Source organism: Polyergus mexicanus, unplaced genomic scaffold (genome assembly GCF_030449975.1).
Source record: "Polyergus mexicanus isolate NDT 795.1 unplaced genomic scaffold, iyPolMexi1.0 SCAF_5, whole genome shotgun sequence".
Taxonomy (NCBI): Eukaryota; Metazoa; Arthropoda; class Insecta; order Hymenoptera; family Formicidae; genus Polyergus; species Polyergus mexicanus.
In genome coordinates this window covers 11870981-11885379 of record NW_027223325.1, presented here as the reverse complement: position 1 = coordinate 11885379, position 14399 = coordinate 11870981, and the positions used below count along the sequence as shown (strand labels likewise).

Here is a 14399-nt window from a genome sequence, read left to right as displayed (position 1 = left end):
TCGACCAATTTTGTCCGCGTTCGCGGTTCTGCTCTTGGAGAAGGCGTTTGTCAAAACTACCTCGCAAACTCTTGTCGCGTAATTCCGGATTACTGGCGGTCGTCAATGACGCTGAACGTTGAACGTGGACGAAGAGAGCGTTGCGCGAGGAACCGAGAGATGGCCGGGGGGTCGCGGCGTCGCGATGCCCGGCGCTCCGGCGACCGGCGTCGACGGCGCGGTAGTTGCGTCGGCGTCGTCGTCGTCGTCGCGCGACGTCGCCCTCGTCAGACCGGCACACGCGGTTCGACCATTGGGGCTGGGCCGTAGCGAGGGGGAGGGGGAGGGGAGGGGGAGGAATACGTCCGGTGGCCAGCAGCGACGCGGCGGGTGCGAGGGTGACAGTCGTGCCGGGCACGCGGGCGGGGTGGTAGGAGGGGTGCAACGAACCCTCTCGCCTCGGCTCGAGTCTACGGAGCACGGAGTTGTGTTCGAATCATGGCGACACCCGACCCCGTAGACCCAGCCACTCTAGAGATTAAGACCCGTAGCATAGAACAGACACTACTACCGCTAGTGAAGCAGGTAAGACGTGTTTCCGGTCGCGTGAAAACGCGTCGACCGGAGAGTTTTCGTTCGCACCGGCGGCGCGCCGTCTCTTTCTGCCTGCATCCCTTTTACTCTCTCTCTCTCTTTTTCGCTCTCTCTCTCTCTCTCTCTCTCTCTCTCTCTCTCTCTCTCATTGTCCCTCTCTTTCTCACTGCCATCTCTCTTTCTCATGCGACGTATCTCCGTCACTGTCTCGCACTCGTTTTCCGTCTGTGTTCCTCTCGCATGATGTCTTTCTCGCTTATTCAGCATATCTACATCACGACTACATCACGTTGCATCTCTCTCGTATTGTTTTCTCTCCAACAAGGATCGAGATAATTGTTCAAATTCAAGAGTTATTCTTAATACTCATTCTCTCTCTCTCGCTATTCCAATCACGCGTGCAACGACGGAGAAATCGGCCACCCAGAGGCAAAGCAGACGGTGGATCTCTTCCGGAAATTGAAGAGACGAGACGCATCACGCTCTCCCCTATGACGCCGCTCTACTAAATTAGAAATAGTCATAGAGGCAATTTTCACGCTTTCGCTTTCTCGCTCGTAGAAATTTCGCGGATCGCGTAATTTACGTCGTTTATTCGCGAAACGTCAAGTCGGTCCCGCGACACTATTAAGCGCATCCGATGCTATTTCGCAAAGTTTGACAATTCCGATGCCAGGCATGTGTTTAATACGTCCAACTTGTCACGAAACACGCGCCGCATACACGGAGAGTAACGGAGATATTTCGGTGCTCCACTGTCTCTCTGTCATTCTCCTAAACCCTCTTATCTTTCTCTCTTTTCTTCGCTCCGTTCTATCTGTCCCCCTCTCTTTCCCTCTCATGCTCTCTGCACATTTCTCTTTTTCTTCTACGTTGCTCACTTTAATTCTTGTGGCGCACGTTCACCTCACGCTACTTGTCGGCGCCGACACTGGTATTTTCGTGGAATTAAGTCGAATTTACGCTGCACCCTCGTTGCATAATCACCGGCACGTGCGCGATGCACGCACGTGAGCCGCATACAAGGATCTGCGGATCGCGGGTCGAAGGCCTCCAAACGATCGTTCGCGATCAAAGAATAGACCGCTCCCCGGTCCCCGGTTTTCACGACACGATCGTGAAATTTTACACGCGGAGAAGATATACAACACGCAAACTTAGAAATTGAACATTTCTCGTTTCGTTTTTTTAAAGAATTCTTTTTAATTAACGCAGTAAAATTTTCATTCGATTAACATATTATACGAATACATTGTGTATCGAAATATCAACGTTTATTTACGCGCGCGAAATGTCAATTGACATTTGCTTCGTGTATTATCTTTCAATATATGCTCAAAATTTCTATTTTATGGAGTTATAGGATACTATTGTATCAATTTATAATTGTCATTAGATGTTTTCTCGTATCTATTGTATATAGAGAGTTTTACGTCAACTGATATTTTCTTCCAATACATGGCCGAAATGTATCTTTCGATTAAAATATCTATGAATGCACAATGCACCGCCGCATGCAGTAGACCGCACTCGCGTATGTAATACGTATATACAGGGTGTCCCCAATTTAAATGGCAAAACTTCAGGATCGTGTAGGGGACCGAAAAGCTAAGACACAAAGTCCTTTAGAGGTTCGCTCGTTTTTCCTCCATTTTGGAGAAAATCACAAAGAAAGAAACAAAACAAGTTTTCGTTTTTTTACTTATTTATTTACATTTTATTTATGTTATCGTCTATTTAATGCAGCTATTGTTCAAAATATCATTAATTGCAGCTAGACATTGTTCCAGCGATATTTGGTGCACCGCATCTATGATTCGGTCTCTTAATTGCTCTCTTGGATTGATTGTCACCGTCAAGGATAACATCAAGTGTTTACATATGTAAGGAATCTTGAAGCAGAAAGTTTATTCGATGCCAATCGACTCGAGAGAGCAACTGACAATGACAGATTGAATTTTTGCGATTTTCTCTAAAATGGAGCAAAAACGAGCAAACCTCTAAAGGACTTCTTGTCTTAGTTTTTCGGTTCCCTACACGCTTTTGAAGTTTTGCCATTTAAATTGGGAACACCCTGTACACACATACATATATATATATATATATATATATATATATATATATATATGCAAGCTTATACGGATAACAAATTCGAAATCATGAGCGTTCAATTAAACGGCATGTATTTCAATATATATATATATATATATATATATATATATATTTATATATATTGAAATACATATATATATTGAAATATAAATGTACATATATATTGTATATATATATATATATATATATATTAATTGAAAGACTTTTCATTATCCGATAAAATATATTATAGCAAATTATCATCAACCACAGCGATACATGTTGCCGAAATATGAAAATTAACTGCCGGTTTAACAAATACATCAGATTAGAATTTTGCGATGTATATAATCGCGATGCATCATTGAACGAAGAGGGAAAATCAAGAGATGAAAATATATTTTGTCAATTTAAAAGAAAATAAGTTCCACTTCTCATAAAAAGAATTTATTGCGCTTCAAAGAGAGAAGACACGAAATATCTCCAATAATTATCTTTTTCGCGATAACGAATCTATCTTTTCCTAACATTGACAAGACCTTGGGGGAGCTTGAAAAAAACCGCATTTCATTTCGCGGTTAATTTTGTCAAATAAAATCGAGAGACCGATCTTAATTCACACTTTTACCGCGTCATCAAAGCCGACCGTGTCTAAAAAAAAAAAAAAAGGGATCACGCAGGCCGATTGCTGCCGTCGTTTCCGTCGGACCCGTTACGTCTCGTGCAAACAATCCCGAAGAGTATTAAAGAAAGAGGAAGGTAGGGTCGGATTCTTCGATCTCTCTGTGTCCAAAGAAATTGTGATACCCGAGACATGGGAGAAAATAAACGAAATGCTAGGCCAAGTCGAGCGAATCCTCTTTCTCTCCTCCTTTCTCCTCCGAAGTTCTACTTAATTTAACAATCGTTGATCCGACACCCCTACGCCCTACACCAATTTCCAGCCAACTATCTCGAAGATGGTCGCGATAGTACTACTAAAAGAAAAAACTGCAAAGAAAAGCAGCGAGAATAAGGGACGATGAAAAGTCGATAGTCTCGCAGGCGCAAATCGATCGAATCTCGTTTGACGCGATAATTATCATTGATAAAATGGGAACGCGTGGCAGCGAGACTGGAGTAAAAAGAAGAACGAAAAGGAAATAGACGTAGGTTATTTCGAGAATATGGAAGAGGGGTGCCGATCGACCGCTCGTGGTCGACCTTCGTGTCGTGTTTATCGATATTTCTGGCGGCGTCTCAGCGTATACATACGCGCACACGATGTATGTGTACGTACGTGTGTATTGGTTAACCCCCTTGGGTTAGGAGGGCGTACAGTACGAATGGCTTGGCTGGTGCATGGCACAGAGGGCGATCGTTACGAGCTGCAGCCACTTGTTAGAGCTGCCGCCTAGCCGCCCCTGCTCGGACCTTCTTCTATCCCTCCTCTTACTTCCTTCGAGTGTCACCTTCTTCTACCTTTTCGCCCTTACTCTACTACTACTACTATTACTTTGCTTGGCAGCCTTCGCAGGGCTTTAAGCCGCTTTCTTAGCGATTTCCGTCACGATTTCAACCCCCGCGCCGGATCCTTTATTGACCGTTGCTACTGCCCGGCAATTTTGTCAGCGACTGTGAACCTTGCGCATTTCGATTGCTGTCCTATCCGAAAATCACTTTTGGATGATTCGGAAAAATCACCGATCGTACTATCGCTCTTTTAAAAATTGCGGAATATTGGGAGAAAATTTAAGGATATTTCTTGAAAAATTATTCAATTATAAAAGAAGGAGATGCGATGTTTTAAAAAGGTATACATACTTTTTAAATGTCTTTTCTACATATATTTACATTTTTTTCATAACTTGCTAATCTTCGATCTATCGATTACTATTATGCTCCTTCTCTTTCTTGGAATAGATAATAATCGTATTCCATCACGCTGTTCGCGAGTAATTTCATTCACGGTATAACTTTTGAACGCTTCGATTGAGTTCGCACATCAAAGCAACCTCTCATTAAATCGCTTCTTGACGTTAATAGTTTTCTAGTCGGACACCTTGAAATTTCATACAACTTTTGAGAGTTGTATCGCTTAAACTTTGGCGAATCAATGGTATTATAAATGTGTAAAATTTGATAAAGAATATTATTAAACGGAATGTTGAAATAATTTCGTGTAAATTTTCTAATCATCAAACACCTTACAATCCTAATCGATATAAAATTGTAGAAAGTTCCACTACAATGAAACGACAATCAATAAATTAAAAGCAATTTCGCGATTTCACAAAAGAAGCTATAAATATCTTGTTTTTATAATACACACACACACACACACACGTGCATAAATATATATCAGACACAATTAAATGTACGATAATTTGGCTGTCGCTACTATTGTTACAACAACATATGTTTCAAAAAGAAAATTATCATTAGCTGCGACTATAAAGATAGTTAAATGACGCTTGAAATATCATGCGTAGCAGCAGTGCGCTGAAAATATCTACTTACATCTCTCACGTAGCACGACAGCCAAAATTACCCCATTTCCATTCGCCTTCGTGTTTGTATCTCTCTCGCGGCAGTGTTCCATTACTCTTTCCTCGTCTTAATATTAATATCTAACTAATATTAATAACATAATAATAACAGGTAGCGCGAACAAGTAGCGTTTTAGACCGCGACGTGACAAGACTTTCTCGAATTACTCCCTGCACTATTTCGTACACAGCTCCGAAATCGCTAAATTCAGTAGTATAGAAATTTTATATTACACTACGCGTTTTGTACTATGCAAAGAAAATGTGGAAAAAAACATTTAAATATTTAATAATATTAAAGTATAATATATAACAATACGGGAGAATACGACTATCTGCGTTCTATTATCAATATCATAAAAGCTCTTCAAAATAGTAAAGTGGATAAGTGAACAACGTGTATTCGCAACGAGCATTTAACTGAAACTAAAAATTCCTCGAGTGACAATTATGTTGCTACTCGACAAATTTTTCTGCATAATTCGAACGTTTCGACTCTCGCATGTGATGTACATATTACAATTTTTCCCGACTTTCTCGTTTAATTTATTTGATTTATATATATATATATATATACAAGAAATAAACGAACTGCCATTCACGACTATTATTTGCATCCTCGAACGACATTTGCCGAGGCGGAATAAATATGTCGCATACGACGATGGAATTTCTTATTTGAGGACGGATCAAGTACACACCGGGAGCCAGTCTATCAATATTGACTGTCGGCCTATTTGACGGCAGTTCGTTCGATCAACTGTACCGTCGACCGTTTCGAGTTAAAAGAAAGTCGTCGATCCTTATACGATACATATATGGAATGAGTCACATCGATTGGCGCGCATCATTTAAACCCTTCCTAAGAAAGCATTTTGTACCAGCGTAAAGGAGAATGACAGGCTGATATTAATTGCATTTCAATCGGCACCAGTTGTCCAATAATCCCGCTGAAAATTATTCAACTCTATAGCATCTGTATATAAAAGGGAATTCTAATTATTTAGTTATTAACGTTTAATAATAACATTTAATAATAATCTGGCAATATTTCGACTCTAATGACTTTCAACGCATGCAAAATGGAAGATAATATAGATTTGGAAAATTAAATCTGAATAAATCAAAATTTTTTAAATTGCCATTTTAAGTTTTAATTGTTTTCGCTATTTTTTTATTCGATGTTCTCGCTATATTTCAGCTTGCCAATGTTACGATACACTAGCCAAAATTCTTGTCTACGTTTAATATCATTATTTAAAATTCGGGGAATAAGTCTTGACGCGAATAATTTGGTGGAAATATGAAAAATTTCTCATATCGCGAAGAGAAATATTCTACTGAAATATTCGACGTTTGAAAAATCTTTAAAATATAATAGATATATATAACTGGCGAAACTCTTCGCAATAGTGACAGAAAGTGGCGCTGTGAAAAACAGCCATTTTGTCGGCAAATTTCACCACGATCTTCGCTTGGCTTCCATGCTTTGAGCGAAGAGACCGCTCGATAGAGACGTCATAGCATTCTCGACGCCTTCGTATTGTGCAGAGTTCGTTTTATTATAATAGAAGAAAAGGTAGAGAGAAATGGAGAAACGTGAACCAAAGTACGGGATCGCAAATGATTCGGAGGAAATATTATGCGACGATCATTAAAAAAACTTGTGCCGGCAAAAAGTGGCCAAAGAAAAATGGATAATATACAGGATAGTCATTCGCAACCTAAAATTCGAATATGAGAATGTGCGATTACTGATTAATATTAATATCTCGATATTATATTTTTGTGCTTAATGAAATTTAAAAAATTATTTTATTTTATTTAAATCCATCACCGGCCGAACCGAAACTATAATATAATCCCAACTTGAAAAATTATCCTAACACAAACGAAAATTTATTGGCAAATAATAGAAAGAGAATATTTTCGATATAAATAATCGATAAAAGAAACTTGCCGATTCTTTTTATCTCCGAATACACAAACATAAATATAGAATCTTTTTCGCTCAAACATATCAATGAAATGAGAAAAGAACAATATAACGTACAGTGCGTATGTGTGATGTGTTGATTAATAAAAGTGATTATTCATCATTGACGTAAAAACGAATGACAGTCCTTTAATGCGCTTGTAATACATATCTTGCTTCGCGCAATACTGGTTTGCTCTTTGACCTTTCACGTAATCAACTTTCAGAAATATTCTCTCTTTCTCTCTTTTCCTCTCCCCTTTCCTCTCTTTCTCTCTTCATCTCTCTTATTATCTATCATCATGTGTATGTTTGGGTTATACAAAATATACTTTCGCCTCATATACTGCATTCATGTTATATTAAATCTGTTTTATTATACGGCAGAAAGTTAGGAAGAAAATACGGAAGAGAATTCAGCAGCACAAGGAACATTTGGATTAATGTTGCATATCACGTGCTGAAAATTGTGTAAGGAAATTCAAGCAGAGTAGCATAGAATAATAACTAAGGAAAACAAACATTAATAAAAAGTGATTATCATGTTCTTCGTTACAACCCTGCTTATTATGCAGACAGAGAGAAAGAGGAGAAGGGAAAAAGAGGGAGAAAAAGAAATTATTTAACCTTACTTAAGAAAAATTGACTAATAACAAGAAAATTTGATTTTTCTTTTTCTTTTTTTTTTTTCGTTATCCGTGATACAACGACGCGTTTTATCGCTGTTTTCTAAAAGATAATTAGACCGCAAAACCACGAATACGAAAGACAAATTCTTCGCGAAAATATCCTACACGAAGTTGATTTTCTTTGACGTCGAACATGGAATACACGCAATACAATATATGTAGATAACATTCAAAGGGGGTCGAGTAAAAGTATTCGAATTAAAGTTCGGACAAAAGAGCGGAATTAGCGCGATGAAATAAACTTTCCTTCAGACAATGTAAAACATCACGTCATAGAAACGTAAGAAAATGCCATACATATTTATTTCAAAAATTAAATATATTTCAACTCTGTAAATTCCTCGATGAACTTTTAAGATCGTCTTTTTTAATAAAATTTGAACATAACACTGTAATATTTAATTTTGTTATCTATTTGTAATTCCAAAAATATATAAACAGAAAATATCACACATACACACACACACACACACACACAAGTTTCAGTTAAAGCGTAATAAAGTATTCGTTTCCAATACATAGCGGAATGTTGTCACGGAAAATAGTTCCGCCGTCAAGGTACACATGATTCTGATAATTAAGCGAAAAAATGACACGTTTGTATCTCCGCCTCGGGGCTCATTGCTTGATAAGAATAAACTCGAGCAAAACGCTCCGGGCATTAAACAATATTTATCGAAGAAGACCCGACCTAATTGCGGTGATAAGATGAAATTGAAATTACGTAGAATGGAAAGAGAGGCGAGCATTTTCAGAATGAAATGGCGAAGAAAAAGACCAAACGACACGCGACGCGCGAGAAAAGCGACGATTTAACTGCACTTTATTATTTCAAGACTTAGAAGTCATCGATGATACTTTCGTCAATGCCGCCATTACCACAGCTATCGAGGGATGTCACCATTCGCCGACGAAGGGAGAAACATCCGCGACTTTCCGCCGCGTACAAAAGCGAATCGCACTTGACGGCAAGCGCAACAAAGTCTCCCGCGAATGATGCGCCGGCCGCAAATGTCAAACAAGAAAAATGTCGGACTCTCGAGCTCAAAGTGGGTCGAGTCGACAAAGAAAGGCAAGGCGAGGTGCGCCTCCCGCACACGTTTTTCCAATAGCTTTTATCCGCATAGTTAGTTGTTGCGTTGTCGGTTGGTTTCGTAGCCATTTGGTATTGAAGCCTCGACGCCCACCCGATATGATATGCCAAACGTTGCGCGCCGAGTCTAAATCGAATAATTTCCAAATAGTAGATTATATAGTCGCGCGCTTCGTCATCGTATCAAAATTAACGGTTGCGATCGCTCCCGAACTCGATAATAATCGACGATAAGACGACGAGCCTTTCGTCATCGGGGAAAAGAGATGTTGATCACTTTGAAAAGTATAGAGATACACTTTTTGATTTTTTCGCAAAGGCACATCCTCTTTTCTCCCACTCTGGTATTTTCCGGAATATCCCCGGCCATTTTCGCGAACGTTTCTTTTAATTTTGTTTTTTTAGCCCGTGATATAATGAGCGCGCGGCCGGGCAAGATTGATGTTTCTTACTGACAATGAACGGGAATGTATGTTTTAGGCACGTCTTCCACGGAAGAGAAACGAAATTGAGTTTCATACGTAGATATAATGGGTTCATCGATGGTAAGTCCTTTATAGACAGTGTCGAAAGTATCTGCAGCTAAATGTGATGTGTTATCCTTAGAATTATACACATAGATGACTAGCGATGTAAGCGATTGATTGTTCCATGTGGATAGAGCAGAACACTTAGAGTGAGAACAACGTTATTCCTCGAGTTTGCAAATGTCGATGTGTTTTTTTTTTTTTTAGAGGCTTCACGCACATGATCGGCTAAGCATGACTTTACAGTGTCGATACGACGACGTCCGTGTGCTAAAGAGAAATAATCTTTATTATAAATGGCCAACTGTAAAACTATGGCAGAAATGTAATTATTTATAACTTATTATATATATATAACAAAATACATAAGATACACACACTTAAGAAATTATAGATGCACTTGGAGCTTTTCGTTCAATAATCGGATGTCTGTTTACATGCTTCTTGTCTCGTCGCTATCACTTTTCCGATTAACAATTTACACTCTTATTTACCTTGATGAATTTTTACAAATATATATAGATCCAAAAATATCATTTAATTAAAATGATTCTTGACAGCAACAAAATTAAGCTTTTTCTTATTTTTCTGCAATACGAATGCGTTTAAATACATTTTTCTCCTGAGAAAATAGTATCGTGGATTTCATGAAATTTGTTATTGCAAATCATTGAAAGAAATAGCATCTGACATTTGCGGGTTACTCTGAATAACTGTTCATATGCAAGAAACGTAAAATGGCGCCTTCGATCGTAACTCGTTGCGGATTATGTTTCCCTTCGGTGCATAAAATACGTACCGCATCTGACATGCATGTAGCGAGTAACAGAACTCCATAAATAGAGATATATTCTCTATACTGAACCGAACAACGTGCAGCTTGGAATGACATGTATAGATTTCAGCATTTATGTGCAACAGACTTTACATTTGTCGTAAAAATTTCCCATACGTAAACCATCTAATTAAAGCCAGAATAAAGGGATATGTATCTAATATACCAGAATATTCATCAGGATTTTATAATAAACTTTACAATGTATATCTTTTTTTTTTTTTTTTTTTTCAAAACTTTCGAAAAGATCAAATATCTAAAAATTGTGTTCATTTTTTGCTACAATAAAAGTAAAGTAGATCATCTCGAATGTTTTCTTTTTAAAAGTTCTCCTTAGTTGATTACTCTATTGCGATTCTAGTCCTTCTTTCTCCATATAAAATATGTTCTAAGTTTGATGCATCTAATACGAAAGACGAAAGATCCGTAAATATGGAACCCAGTCGACGAATAAAGCAAAGTTTTCCAGATCAATGCAAAATGAAAGGAACTTTGCTTAATCTACAATCTTAAGATTAAACGGATCTCAGAAAATTATAGATATCAGTTCTTTCTGAATAAAATCTATCGCGTGTATATCGTGTGGAAAAATTTTTTTGGAATCAACCAGTTTGGAACGTCGCCAAGGCGACGTCTTAATTAAAAATTTATCGATAAATAATAGGAGTAAATTTTTTCAATAGAATTATTTTGTCGCGTCACATATTGTATATCGCTCCGTCGCACAATATAAAATAAATTGTTATATAATTAAATCATAATTTTAAAAATAAATGAAACGTGTAATCGATTAATTCGAAAAAATAACTTGTATGGAAAATTATCTTTTATTATAATGATAGAAATGAAAAATAAATAAATATGGAAACAAGAAATAAATCAGTTCAATTGATTTTATCTTTAACGACTTTAACGACTCCACGAGCTTAATTAATTTACAATCATTAACGTTGTTTACGGTGTCTTTCGTAATTTTTGTTGCTTCTTATTGAAGAAAGTTTAGCTTCCTTTCGTTTTTATCCGTCCTACGTTTCTTTATCGTCAACTTACTCCGAGAACAACATTCGTCCTAGATACAAAAGACTCGGAGAAGTGCTTGCGCGACTTTTCAAAGGTTGCGAACTTTGTTCTCGAGAACAACCCACCACTTGCCAACGGGACGATAGAATACATAGCTTTAAATGCGACTCCCCTTAGAGTAGAAGTCTAAGAACGCTAATTTATCCTGGACGGCCGATATATCACCGGGGCATTTCGTAGATTCGAGGAAGAACCGTTCGAACGCGAGCGTTAAGCCAGCCATATGAAATTCTTCGCATACAATTCCCGGCGGCACGGTATTATGCCGTACTAGATACCATGTAAGTTATCGGGAAAGAGAGAGTGAGAAAGAGACACTCCAAATGCGGCAGATGAGTACAAGGTATGTACCCGCTGCAACCTGGCCCCATAAATACATGTACCGCGCCGACCATTCTCCATGTCTGTCTTTATCCGTGCAATCTTATTTTCTCGTTCCGTCCCATCTCAATAATATCGTGCCTCGGAAGAGGGAGAAATTGTGTTTATATAAAATATACAACCTTGCGACGCCGAGCTTATTTAGCGCGACGCGGTCTCGCTGCGCTTCGTAGAAATTTCCTCCCTCGCGTGTATCATTTAAAGAGCCTTCCCCCCGTCGCTTGCCTACATGTTGCAATTTGCGGCTTTTATCTTTACACTCGAACGTGCCTCGTATTTCGCGTACAACTGCTCGTGCATCGCCGCGCATCCCTTTCAGGAAGGATGCGAGGCGCAGCATCCACTTTGCGTACATACGACGTGTTGATAATGTTTCGTTACTAATATATGTAACGGAAGATGTAGGAGAGAAAGATGCACAATTATAATACTAATTTATAAAGAAAATTTGAGATTGCTAAGTGCTTAAGCGCTTTAAACTATTACTATCAGACGCACATGACGTCTCTTTAGCAAGTTTATAATCGCTGCAGGTATTTCTTGTTAAACTGACGAATCTCTCGACTGAACATTTTGAAAAAGAAGAGAGAGCAATTATATATACTTTGAAATATTTTGATATTAAAAATAATCATTGTCATTATTGTATCTGGCAATTTTTTCTCATAGTTTTCCGCTTGATACATGAAATTTTTCGACCCATGAGACTATCGCGAATATAAATATACATGGTTGTCACGTTATTCCCTGTTCGACCATTTCGCTACCCTAAAAGTCATCTTTTTTTCTCGCCGTCTAATTTTCTTCCTTATCTCTTTTCGGATCCCTCGTCTCCTAGGTGATGTTTCTCTTTTGTGACATTTCATTTCTGATGTCCTCCTATCACAGATCATTTTATTCTTAATAAGACAGCTTATTTCTAATAAGCAATTTCTTTGTCAAGTATGTAAAGTTTGCTATTCTACACGTCTAAATTATGTCTAGAGTTGACAATAATTATCAATATTTAAGTTTCTAAAAAAAAGTACACTGGTGTAACATACAAGTTTCAATATTTTAACACATATATTGGGTGATTGCATAAGTTCGTGCCCGATTTAAATATAAACTTCAATAGATTACATTTTAGAGATAACAATTTTATTAATCAATTATATAGTCTCCATTCTTTTCTACAATGGTTTTCCAACGATCTATAAGCTTGTCGATTCTATTTTTGAAGAAAGAACTTGGTTTTTCTTAAAAAAAGTTTGTAAGGTGGTTTTCGACAGCTTCCTCGGAATTGAGATTCTTGCTATTTAAACTATTCTGCAAAGACTGGAACAGATAAAAATCTGAAGGCGCAATATCTGGAGAATATGGCGGGTGCTGCAGAATTTCCCATTGCAACTCCTGCAGTTTTCCTGCAGCTTATTCCTTTCAGTCAGGAGATGCGGCACCCACGTATCAAGCTTGGAAATGTATCCAAGTTTTTTTAAATGACGAAAAGCGGTTGAATTATCGATGTTCAGCCTCTCAGCAATATCCTCAGTTGTAATCCTTGGGTTTCTTTCCACTAAGGCATGCACAATGTCATCATCGATGCCAGAAGGCCGTCCAGAGCGGGGGGTTGATCCTCCATGTTGAAATCACCATTTCGAAATCTGCCAAACCACTTTTTGACTGTTCGGAGAGCAGGAGCGCGGTCCAAATAAACGCTTTGAATATTTTTTTGTGCAATCCCAACACTCACGCCTTTCCGAAATTCATATAGCATTACATCCCGCAAATGCACCTTTCGTTCTCCATTTTTAATGATTTCTCTTATGCACAAATGGACTTATCTGAACAATGTCTGACGCTAAATTGACATAAGACAACGTCATCTATTCGATGTAAGCAACAATTACCACACGAAAACAATAGAACTCCGCCATGCAGTAACTTAATGCCATCTATGAAAATCGGGCACGAACTTATGCAATCATCCAATATATATATAATAACGATGTTGCTTCGTAATTACGTTTACGATTACGCTATTCGAGAAAGTGATAAGAACGTTACGCGAGACATTATAGCAGGATTATCTAATTTTCAATCACGAGTGACTTGCAGTCAATCTTATTATAACGCTCTAGCGAAGCGCTTCATGGACGATAGTATCGAACGTATATGGGTTAAAACTGATGTGAGAATCAAAAAGCCACATTAAAGGCCAAGCATGACGATGCTTTCAAATTTCGTCTCTTTGATGCCAGAATCACGTCTCCAGCATTTTATAACGTGTCTCCGCGTACGACTTATATCGTACATAAAAAAAAAAAAAATTTTTTTTTTTAAATATCAAAGAGTGCTTAAAAATTTGTACATTGGATTAGTTGTATTAATAATAATAGCCTCGTCAAAACTTTATTCGGCGAATCGTTGATAATAATGATCGATACATGCACAATAATTTTCACGTTGGACATTGGACAAAGATCAATAAAATTATATTCAATTTTTAAGCGTATCCTATATATATATATCACAATGATTAGATATGAAAAAAATCGTTCGACATAAATCTATCAGATCTATTCCTTCGTCTATCTTTTCCTCTTCACACAATTTTTGACGTCAAGAATTTATGCCGCCATGAAAAA

At 37.9% G+C, this 14399-nt stretch overlaps 1 protein-coding gene across 3 annotated transcripts in view; it reads left to right on the top strand.

The window, feature by feature from the left end:
- Positions 1 to 406: 406 nt before the first annotated feature.
- Positions 407 to 14399, top strand: part of Alpha-catr (alpha-catenin related) — a 51261-nt gene continuing 37268 nt past the window's right edge. For all 3 annotated transcript variants that reach the window (XM_070296663.1, XM_070296661.1, XM_070296664.1), the window contains exon 1: positions 407 to 564. In XM_070296663.1, the coding sequence (XP_070152764.1) occupies positions 478 to 564 (87 nt within the window). In that variant the 5' untranslated portion in view covers positions 407 to 477. The remainder of the gene's footprint in view (positions 565 to 14399) is intronic.